This window comes from Anabrus simplex, chromosome 7, assembly GCF_040414725.1.
Source record: "Anabrus simplex isolate iqAnaSimp1 chromosome 7, ASM4041472v1, whole genome shotgun sequence".
NCBI lineage: Eukaryota > Metazoa > Arthropoda > Insecta > Orthoptera > Tettigoniidae > Anabrus > Anabrus simplex.
Window position 1 is genome coordinate 264,040,243 of NC_090271.1, and position 12,427 is coordinate 264,052,669.

A 12,427-nucleotide genomic window follows, 5' to 3' on the forward strand; every position below is an offset into this window, starting at 1 on the left:
TTTGTAACCACAAAGATCCAGAATACAATACAACTTTTAAAAATATATAATAGAAATGTAATGAGTCCTTTAATGACAAGAATATAAATAGTGATTTTATATTGTCAATGAATCCTTTGAAATATTTAATGAAAGATGTACGTGTCAATGAAAGGCCCAGGTTCTTGAGATAGGATCTCGTGTCCTAAAAATGAAGAGAAGTCCCGTTACTTCCCATGCATAACCAATTGTTTTATAGCTCTCACTTAAGTGAGGGATGCATGGGCAGTAGATGGCTCTCTTTTCCTCATTCACCACCACTGCCTGCTCCGAGTTGTCTTGAAAGCATATGGTGGGGTCCAATAGGAGGCATATCTTTTCTTTATGGTCTATGGCAATAATATCTGCTCGCCTGGTCAATTCATCTTCTGAAATGCAGTGCACTTCCTCATGAACCTTCCACATTGCCTTCCGCAGGGCCATCGCAGTGAAAGAAGGAACTTTGTGATGGTGCATGTTCCTCTGTAAAATCTCCCTTGGAGCAGTTGCTCAGTACATGGCCCAGGGTCTCAGGTTCTTCACATCCTGTGTGGCAACATTTAATGGTAAACTGTGAACGCGCTGGTACCATTCTCATTGCTGATGTATTGCATGATATCTTTATTGCATTAGTCCACTCTGACAGTGAAAGACCTCTGTCATTCATCCATAGTGTGGCCTTGGGCAATAGGAATAGTGAAACTATAGCAAAACCATGAGGAAAAAAATAAGGTAGTACTAATAAAAACATGGATATAGTAACAATTATAGAATGTACAATTTGCTAATATAAATGAAGATAACAGCAATTATAAAGAAGCAATAGTAATAATAATTTAAAGAAGGTGAAAGGGCCTTGAGCCGTAACTTCACCACTAATAAAGACAAATTAATAGCTTGCTTGTAAAATATTTTGAACCACAAACCTGGTTGATGATTTGGCAGTTCTAGGAAATTTATTTTCTCTGTTTTAGCTGCCATTTGAGACATCTGTGTATTGGATTCAACATAGTATGATGATGATAGTGCCTTACTACCTGCTACGGTTGGGAGGTAAGTTCTTTTGTGTTATTCCCAGTGGCTTGCTTTTTTTTTGTTTGTTTGTTATTGCAATGAACTTTTTGTAGTTTCTATATGGATTTTCAAATATTTAATGAAACCATTTGTAGAAGTCCCTTCTAGATTTAAATTTTTTGGGTATATTTTTGGAAGAAAAATTTTTTTAGGTGACACTTTATGAAAGAAATGCAACTAGCCAACCTCAGTGATGCAGTCATTTAGTTATCCTTCTAGCAGGTTCAATCCTGGCTGAGCTCGGTAAATTGAAGTACATTTAAATGTGACATCTCCATGTTGTTGACTTCTGACATGCTTAACAACTCTTGTGGCTCAAAATTCTGACACCTTGACATCTCTTTAAATCTATAACAATTGATGGAACACTAATCTAACATCAGCTAAGCTAATTAATGAACAAGATGTTTCGTGGAGAACACATAACCTAGTCTGCTTTCATTGGGGTCATTACAATCTTAAGTCCTCTTGTTTTTCACAGCAATGATGAAAGTAAATGAAGCACATTATCTTTCAATCAATCAGTATGATACATATATTCCAAATAATAAGTAAATATATAAAAGTTGCCACTAAACTCTTTCTCCCCCTCAGACTCATATCTTTAGATTTTGCGTGTGGTGCTGTACTTATTGATGTACTGTACCGTACCCAGGGGTAAATACCCTCTAGGACGATGCCTCAATTCCTGTATGAACATCCGACTAACTCAGGGTTGGGCAGAGAGTGGGTTGGTCGTCAATTGGGTCAGGCTAAAAGTCGAAGTTCTATACTAAAATATAAGTAAATGACAGGAAAATGGAGGTATAACTTGAATGAGAAACAATATGGGGTAGGATGAATTTATTCATAAATATCCCCGAATCATACTACTCGAAAATCAAATAAATGAAATAATAAAATGTCATTACAAAAATCTCAAAATTAAAGAAATAACTGGACATTAACAACGTTAATTATTTAAAGAAACAAAAGTGAAATGAAGTATCAAGCACAACATTGAATACTTGCATACTTTCAGAAATAATCTTCTTCTGTTTGTCCAGTGTTCATGATATATGGTAACATATGTACGCATACACTGATACGTAGTTGTTTCGAATGGAGTCACCCTTGAAATCATCACAGGGATACGGGTTACGAATTTAATTTAGAGTGAGAGCCGTCACAAAATTAAATGTTAAAAGGAAAATTTCACAATATAAAGAAACGTTACGATGAAAAGAAAAACTAAGACGCAATGGGACATGATATGGATTATGAAAAATACTAGTGCCATTTCCCTACGCTATTTACAATGAACAAAATAAGCAAAATAACACATCTATTTACATCGGATAAAGAGAAAAATCTTGCATACTACACAGATTCTACGTGAATCGCGGTTCACCACAAAGGATCTAGTGAGAACTAGATTGACCATAAATATAACTCAGCACTTGGGCTGTTTCCCATTAAACAACGAGACAAAATATTCAAACAACATGAAACATCATAAAACATCATCCTGTAAGGGAAAAACATATAATTCTCCATCAATATCATGTAGAAAGCAATGGGCAACATTGCTTTCTTCTGCTGCATTTGAGCGCTCAACAGCGCGGTCATCCGTCAAGTATTTCCTGGTGGGCTGTGAGGTGAAAGGAAATGTTGAACTCAACACTGTACTAAGGTTTGGATTCTGTATCCCAAGATTGTAACACGGAAATACCATCTCATTCGCGCCGTCTAAGAAAAATACAATATATCAGCTCGCAATGAGATATCATCTTTCGTCGGCTATACGGAAACTCACGTATAATCATATTCCTTCCTAGCATGCTTTTACAAATTAACACACATCAGACTCATTGGTCTGGAATCGATTCCGTCAATTCTTATAATAATATTCTCTCAGAAGACAATAGCATGCACATATCCACTGCACATTATTCTTTCACATATCAGGCATGCAGTCGGCCTGCATAATCACTTTATAACTCCGCATGCATCATAACTTCTCATATCTCTCACAAATCACATCAGCCTTTTACATTATGAGACCCGGTTCGTTTCCTGTGCAAATCATTGGGCAAAAACAGATTCCAACCTAAATTCGAAGATCCTATTCTTTCAACCATGTTATGCAGCTCCTTACGTACAGCTTCTGAAATACCATGCGTCATGCAATTAACTATTACTGTCCCTCTAAATGACCAAAATAAAATAACGTAGCAAGTACTTAACTTGGATGAACTTGTCAATCTAATCCTCCTAGCACTAATATACAAGGAAAAATTGGAATATTCTAAACTAAATTTTCATGCATAACTGAACAACAAATAATCCTAACAAATCCCTCATTATCCCAACTATCCAGTCATAAATCAAAATTAAAATATAGAGAACATGCATTACTCTCTTATCCGTACATACAGCAATATCAAAGTGAAATAAACACATGCCGTCAGACTTACTTTACGTTAAATAAAATCCCTATTCTAAACTGCACTAGTATTTTAACATAACCCATATAACATTCCATAATTAACACATGCGTCTTATCTTAATTTGGACGACTCTCTGGATACATGACAGCAGCTCACATCTCTGCCTTATGGGGTTACTACTCCATGTCGATCACTGCTTCAACACATAGAAATACACTTCCTTCTTTCAGAAGCGAAGCCATCTTCTTGCTGAAAGTTATTTGACACTGCAACACAGAAGGCTTTGGATGAATATCTCTTCACCGCTCAATTCTGCACGTGCCGAACTACCCTTTGGTTACAAACTCAGCCAAACACACTGACACACAAATACTGTAAACTTTATATTTAAGGGTATATATACACAGTTTTTAAGAGTGGCACGCTGTACGGATCGAGAGTTCCTCGCGAAACGCGACAGACACAAAATTATGAGACAAGGGCACGTCTCTGCTGCACTTGCTACACTGCGGCTAATTATCACCGTCTATATATTGGTAGCGAACTTTGCTATAATATATTCTGCAATTAACTCTGCATCAGTTACTTTATCCAACTGCACGACTGAAACACTGTTTAAAACCATATACTGTTACTGATATAACACGTCAGTATCCGCGATCAGATTTACACTTCTGCACTCTCCAAACTACCCGATCAGAGTGACGCTTTCCGGAGCTTGGGGTGCTAAGGAAGCTTCGGTAACGCCGTTTCAACTATGGGGTTCCCACTTTTCTAGACAAACAACCAATCAGAATGCTTGCCATATATAATGACACAATATTAATTATAATACATTAATAAAACACAGTTCAAATAATATCAAATCTCTTCCTATAATTTTTATATCATATTCCTGATTATATTTCACTTATAGACCTGTGGAAATCCGACAAATGACAGAATTTAGCTCAAGCAACTGTACACGTTGGTCAACCTGGGATTATAACTTCCCGCGATGTAGACTCCATGTTTGCCATATCCTCGCGTTCTCATTGGCTAAATATTTAGCTTGGTCAGCACCTTGTACACGTGCCGATCTGTGCCAACGCTTGGTGACGCTAAACTATTCTCACGGTCACTAGGAGGAAGTGTTGGGCAATATCCATCGACTTGATGTCTCCATCCACTTCCTGTCTCAGCTATCTTGGGATTCATTACTTAAACATATAGGCCTACGACTAATATTTATATGAATAAAATTTATAAATTATGTCAAATAATAATCTGAATATCTCATATGGGCCGGCAGGATACGGCTCAGTATGGTGGCTTTGCCATTTATACTCTGTTGGCTAGGATCTTAGGTAGAGATCTTGCTCTGTTGCATGCAGAGGTGCAGTTGTGATAGTTAAAATGTTCAATTAGAACAATCTTCATTAGGCGACTAATCTAATTTATAGTGCTGTACCTATCCTCCTAGTTTCCAGTTGGCCATTTTTGCTGTGAACTTAATATCTCTTTTGCACTGTCTGGCCAGAACATCTTGCTACACTAATAGCGTAGATCTTACAGCCAGCGGCTCAACACGAAATGTTGGGCAGCGTTAAATAACTGGACCCTCTAAAGGGACTAACAGCGTCTCTTAGTTGGTGTGATGGTCCTCAGGGTAGAGGAATTGCCACCCAAATCCATAAAGCAACATCTGTTCTCCAGGTTAGGGGCGGCTTTGGCCTCTGCTGGGCAGTTGCTGCATAGAAGGATGTTCAAGGCGGGTGAACACCTAGGTGTCAACGACGAGGACATTATAACTGCATGCATCCTCTGTCTTTGGTCACTTGTATTGGTTTCCACTTCACTGATATTCAGAGGTACTGGACAAGAGAATGGATCTGCATCTGCGCTACTTGTTCACTTAAATATGTTCTTGCGCGGATGACTCCGGTAAGAGTATTTTAAGTCCTATGGCGATGGAGCATGGTGGGAGGGGCTGGGTTGCATCTGGACTCTGATTCTTTGTTTGTAGGTGATCAGATGAGAGTGGTCACTCCTGCAATCCACCAAGGCAGAAGAATGGGTTCAGCAGCACATCTGGCGACAAAGCAGCCCTGTTTAGGATCACTCTGCTTTCCCCGATCCAGGGAGGGATCTAGAATAGGTGGCCCAAACTTAGTCTGCCTTATTCCAAACCCAGCGGCAAAACATAGTCATCGAGCGCCGACATTCCTGCGTTTGAAAGAAGCAAATAGAAACAGAGAAGGCCTTATTTATAGCAACATGGAATGTCAGAACGTTACTAAACAGTGACAAAACTCCTGTCCTGAAAGGAAAACCATCATTGAACAGGACCTATCCTGCTATAACATCGATATTGTTGCAATCAGTGAGACGGGCTTAGCGGACAGTGGAGAGCTATGTGAGGATTTAGGTGGTCACACATTTTGTTGGATGGAAAATCCAACTACAGAGAGGTCTTTCAGTGGTGATGGCTTTGCCATCGGAAATGAACTTGCTCAGTCACTCTTGGAGACTACAAAGGGAATTAATGACAGACTAATGACTGTGTGTCTTCATTCTGTTAATGGAAGGCATCTTCATCTCATAAGTGCCTATGCTCTCACCCTTACCTCTCTGGATGAAAATCTATTGACCATTCCTTCCAGGATAAAATGATTCTGCTTCGTGATTTCAGTGCGCATGTTGGGATGAAGTATTGTACCGTCCCTGCCTTCAGAATATCCCGGGTTAGTCGCGGTAAGAGCGCATGGTTACGTTCGAAATATGATATGGGCAACTGATAATTGGATGCCGTTATGCATCAGTAGACCAAGCGCCATTTGACGAAAATTGCGATTTTAGCGCCATCTTGTAGAGGAAGGCTTGAACTATTTATAAAAGATTCCCCACTGCATTACAAGAGGCCGTTGGTTGATAGTAAATAGAAAACCTAAGCGACAAAGCGGGAATCAGTAAAAATGTAAATTGCATCAGTAGACTACACGACTTTCCAGTTTGCATCATTAGACCAAGCGCCACATTCCTCACATTGCACGCGGATGACAGCGAGGGAGCCTGCATTTTCGATAGTTCTGACATTTTTACGTGGTGATACCTATATTAGACTGTGGTGATACATTGAGTGGTTTATCAAGTGACGAAGTTCAGCGATGTATCAAGTACTTCCAAAAGTAAGGAGAAGGACAATGCTACTAATGCAGCTTGCTAAGAAGTTTGCATTTGAGAATCATTCTCTAGAATTTGATGGTGAATCTCAGAAAGTAAATCTAAATAGGTCAAGACAGGGACGACCACGGGAAAGTAGAGTTCCCTTTCACCAGGCATTAATACTTCTGTGGCCAAAAGGAAAACCTATCTCTGAAGACAAACTAAGAGACTTTGGTTCGCTGATGCACCTAATACCTGCAGATGCCAAACAATTTTACCAGAATCTTCAAGCAGATTCTGACATCGTGGATGACGTAGATGGATTTAATGGAGATCCTGATTTCGAGATTGAATGAACTGAGAGCAACAATCTTATTACCTGTCCAGTGATTTGTGTGAATTTATGGTAGAAAATATCTATAATCACATTTTCTGTCTCGAGCAGAACAAAACTTACCCATAGGCTTAAAAATATCACGTCAATACTGTACTCTCAGAATATAAGCCTATCGTGAAGGAAAATCCATTCAAAAATTGTATAGACTACAATGGCTCATGTCTTACCATTTGTATTTGACTCAGATAAGTTGAAATTCCTCAAATCAGTAAGTCATTATAGCATCGACTTTAGAGAATAGCTTCCCTTCTAGAATTTCTCCATTTAAAACTTGAATAACGTACCGGAGTTGTGACGCGGCTCGTGGTGGATCAAGCACTTAGCGGGCCTTTTCAGACAGTAGGGGATTCAGTTTTTAATGATGGCTGCCGCCACGTTATATTTTTTGAAGTTTTACTCAGTAGATACTCAACAGTTAGGGGTTATTGGTGTAGCATCGTGATACATTATTTGCACTTGAGAAAATCCTTAAATTGCATCAGTAGACTAAGCTCCATTTCTTCAAGAAAATCTATGTAGTGCGAGTATAAAAATGTTGAAATTTGGTGAGGAGGTACAATCTATTATCCTACAACACCAGTAATACCATATTTAGCAAAATTATGTTCGCTCAAATTTATACATAGAATCAAATTTAAACGCGATTATCTCGCAACCAACTTTTGGCGCTTGGTCTAGTGATGCATAATGGCATCCAATTTACCTTCTCCATGAGCTTAATGCCATAGGTACATGACAGGAATACAGGTACATAGACTACGTGAATAAGAGAGAGAAATGAGGTAAAAGTGGATTTATTAAACAAAAGACATTAACCCATTCACTAACGCCACAACATATATTACAACAAAAGCCTGAATACCAATAAAATCAAAGAAACATGTGCCATGCACATGTCCATTTTAAACACAAAATTAACACAAGGGACTCGGCTCTACAAAGAAATATGACTTGGGAGTGACTTCGGATGATTACATTTGTTTAAATTAAGTCGGCGCAAACTTCGCTTCTATGTCATAATTCCCTTATGGGATGCGCTTCGAAAAGTGTCTATACATGACCGCGGTAGATAGTTGAACTATACATATATACATTATCAATAACAAAATCAATTCAATGCAACGCTAGCCATGAGCTACAACTCAGATTCTAAATGTGTGGCTGCCCACACAGAAATTGAATTGCATGAATGCCAGCGACCATTTATTTAGCTATTGAGCTAATAAAACACACAATAAAACTGCTGCAACGCTGATCACATAGACACATATTCCAATGAAACACAAACAAATCAAAATCAGCCATCACCATCTCATACAAATCATGGATCAAACCAGATAAGCATGATAACATATGTAAATAAAGTGGGGCATTGAACCTGTAAAAGTAACACATGAAAAATGCACAAATATTCCACATGTGGTCATCAAAATCTTCCTCAGCGGGCAGACACATGGCTTACGTCCAGAAGTCAGACGCAAGGGCCATTCATTCTGAAACACTTTCACTAATGCAAACAGCTGATACCTCTAACTTCTTAACTTGTTGGGAGAGAATGCGAATAACGGTCCACCTAGCACTCTACAAAAACATGGCCTTGGGGCGGTACACTTGAACTTCTCAAGAAAAGCGTTGGTCTCTTCTTGCTAACTCTCGTTCGGAGACAAGGATAAATTCACAACATTCGCAGCACCATTACTGCTTCTTACTTATAATGACCTGCAATCTCAGTTCGCAGATTAAAACAAACGCACATCAATACGGGCTTCAGCCTCTCTCATATGAATACACACATCACATACTATAACTCTTGAGACCATACTCGGGCCTTGCATTTGGCAGTATACGGGTTCTTGACCCTCCTCGTGTCATGAATTCGGCAATTCCAGCCTCCTTCACATGTCTCAATATATCAACCCCTAAATTATACATCAATATACTCGTGATTCCACATGGCTCACATAACCAGCCCAAGGTTAACATTCATCTATCGTAATGTGCACTTCCGGTGTCTTACATGGCCGGTCAGCTGTGTGATAAAACCGTTAGTCATCCTTCCCTAGTATAGTAATGACTCTATCTAACAACGTTGAATTTCTGCGATTCTGCTTCCTGACCACATCTGAAATTCCCATGCATGAAAATAAAATAAAAAGAGAAAACTACAGCTGTAAAATGATCTCCCATACATCATCACCGGCGTATAGCCTATGTAAATGACAATCAGAGCTTGCATACTGACCACAAAATGGAATACACTGACAAAAAACACATGGAAACACTCCTACATCTACACTGGCATACTCTTAAACCCATCTAACTAACAAAAAAGGATATAAAAGAAATATAAAAGCATGCATCAGCCCAGGACGTATTTAATTGTAAATTGAATTGGAAAACCACTGTGCCCTCTGCTGAAAATTAACTTTAAATTTATTTGCATCTCTAAACTAGTGTGCAACTACTTCCCAGGCATGCTAAAAATATAACAAGAAGCTCATCTTGCACCGGCTTGATCACCCATGATGATTATATGGCCACTGGCGTCGTCGCGAACTTAGGCCATGATCATCTCAGTCTCCAGGATGTGGGAAATCACTCCATCGATCCTCTGCGCTGGCTCCATAGTGCTGATTGATATTGCTACTGTAAAACTGTTGAATTAGGCACTGTTTCTTCGCCGCTAGTCACACGTGTGCAAGAACACGCCCTTAATGCTTGGCCGTTAATTGGCTACAGCCTGCAAGCGAAAATTAGTTTGTTCCACTCGCCATTAATTCAAGGGCAACTTGGCCCAGACGCGAACAGTATTTGGCGTGGCACTGCGACATATGGTTATGAAAGTTATTGTGATCGCGCACACGGATTATTATTGTGGTTCTGCAAATATTGACGTAAGTTATCAGCCGGATTATAGGCGACACTGGAAACACAGTTCGTTACTGTCCTGATAGCGCCAGATAAATACGCCACTTCCGCACTTGGTGTCGCTTACACACAGCCGTTACAGATAGAGGTAACTATCTTATTACATTTATACTGATCACTCCCGGATCAAATTAAATACTGCACTTACATTGTGACACAGTTACAGTTATAAATAGTAATTATCTCGAACACGTATCACTGGCTCAGTTCTCAAACATCAGAACAAAGCATCCTCTGGTGAATATAGTCTCGGCGGGCGAGCGACATTCCGGCACGAAATTCAGACGAAGAAAGAGGTGACGCTCCCTCGTTACGTGAAGTTATAAAGACTGGTAGAGATTCATTCAAAAGCGGGAATTCTCCTCTGATGAATAGAAAGTCTGTTGAGCGGACGGTTTAGTTTGAATGAGAAGCCGTTGATAATGCGAAATAAACATCTAAGCCTTAAGTAGGCATCAAATATATTCTCAGGCATCAGAAAAATTACACTTGTCTATCTGGACACATCAGAGCTGTGGAATATCGATGCAGTGACAGATTATTATCATAAATGAAACTGGTTCAAATATGCAGTTAGAGAGTTGGTTATCCTGTCATCATGGTTTGGCAGTTCGCAAAGTCTTTATACTAGCTCGTGATTGGCGGAGTTTGAAACTGGTTGAACAAAGAGTGCTGCGCGGTTCCTAGCAAGAACATTCAAATTTAAACGAAAATCGTTGACTGAAGCCTTGCACTAGCCTTTGTGCTGGCGTGGTCCGGTGTCTGCCTTCCAACCGACTCCCACACACAGCCATGTTGCGCAATAAGCGCACAGTGTTATATCATGATTAAAATTATGCCAATGAAGCATATGATGATATGGTTCAGTATGAAGCCTGGAATGGTGTGCTTGGCCAGCATGGCATTGGAAAATGCAATTCTAATGGGCATATACTGCTCACTCTTTGTGCGTAATTCAAGTTTAACATTACAAACACCTTCTTCAGACTCCCTTAAAAATATAAAACATCTTGGATGATTTCTGCTCTAAACATTGACACCTTATTGACTATATAATCGTTCGTAGAAGAAACTTTAGGGACGTATTAATTACTTGGGCCGTGCGTGGAACTGAGGATTGTACTGATCATCGCATTATAAGATCCAAGATGAGGTTAATATTCAAGCCCCGCATAAAGCTAATAAGCTGCATATTGTGTGGATGTGTAACTTAAGCTTAATTTAGGAAATAGTATAAGTAGTGTAATTAGTATAATCAGTAATAGGCAACCTTAATATTATTTATTGTATTGTGGTTAAGTGTAAGAGAGGGCCGGGTGCCCTAACTTCGCCACATGAAAGAAGCCATAATAATAATAATAATAATAATAATAATAATAATAATAATAATAATAAAGCAGAGCACAAAATTCCATAAAGACTGGCCATTGATAAACTAATTCACTGCAATGATACCAGAAAGAAGCTTGATGCTAAATTTGAATCTGCATAACTCTGTAGTGAAAGCACATCAACTCATGAAGAATAGCAATCTTATGCTAGAACACTTCATGAAGTCACTAATCAAGTTACTGGTACACCATAGAAGAACTAGGATTGGTTCGATGATGCCGACGCTGAACTACGGAAACTGTCTCTAAAAACCTTAAAAGTAGTTAGTAGGACGTAAAGGAAAATATTATTTTTAACTACGGGAACTCTTTGACGATGTTTAAAAAAACACACAACAGATGTTGAATTATGCAGAAAGATCCAACAGGAACTAAAGGCAAAGACATGTGAACTTAAGAACAAGTGATGGACAGCAAGAGCAGTTGAACTTCAACATGTGGCTGATGCATACCAAATGGGAAACTGTATGAAAGCTTGAGAACTATTTTTGAACCACGATGGAAGTTCACTGCTCTGATATACTCGCAGGATAGAACACCTTGACTCAGTGAGTCTCGTGATGCTCTCACATGATGTGCTGAACATTTAGCTGAGGTTTTGAATCAAAGTACGCAAAGCACTGATCTTGCTTATATAGGTTCACTTCCGTCTTTGACCAGAGCTAGACAAGCTCCTAACCCTGACAGTTTGTCTGCTGTACCAGTTATTTTTAGGTATTGCACGAATGGTGTCAAATTTTTTTTTTTTAAAGATCTATTTTGGATAAAGGGATGGTGAAAGCTGTATGTACCACGCTGTGAATGTGGATGTAACGAGTCTTGCTGAATAGTATTGGCAATATGTGTAGGTTTCCTGAAAATATTATAGGATAAATGATTAGTGTCTAGTAATGGTTACATCTAAAAAATTCAAAGATTGGTGGGTTTCCAATTCCTGAGTAAACTTAATTCCTTAGAGCCACATCCCCTTAATCCCCTCCCTCCTCCCACCAAACACTTCCTTGCTCGCCACAGCATGACAGCTGTATCTAATCCTACACAAGCCT

The 12,427-nt window shown here is 39.1% G+C and overlaps 1 protein-coding gene across 1 annotated transcript in view; it reads left to right on the forward strand.

The window, feature by feature from the left end:
- Nucleotides 1-12,427, forward strand: part of LOC136877809 (transmembrane protein 164) — a 129,599-nt gene that overhangs the window by 15,316 nt on the left and 101,856 nt on the right. Inside the window, exon 3 of the mRNA XM_067152013.2 lies at nucleotides 993-1,071. Within this exon, the coding sequence (XP_067008114.1) occupies nucleotides 993-1,071 (79 nt within the window). The remainder of the gene's footprint in view (nucleotides 1-992; nucleotides 1,072-12,427) is intronic.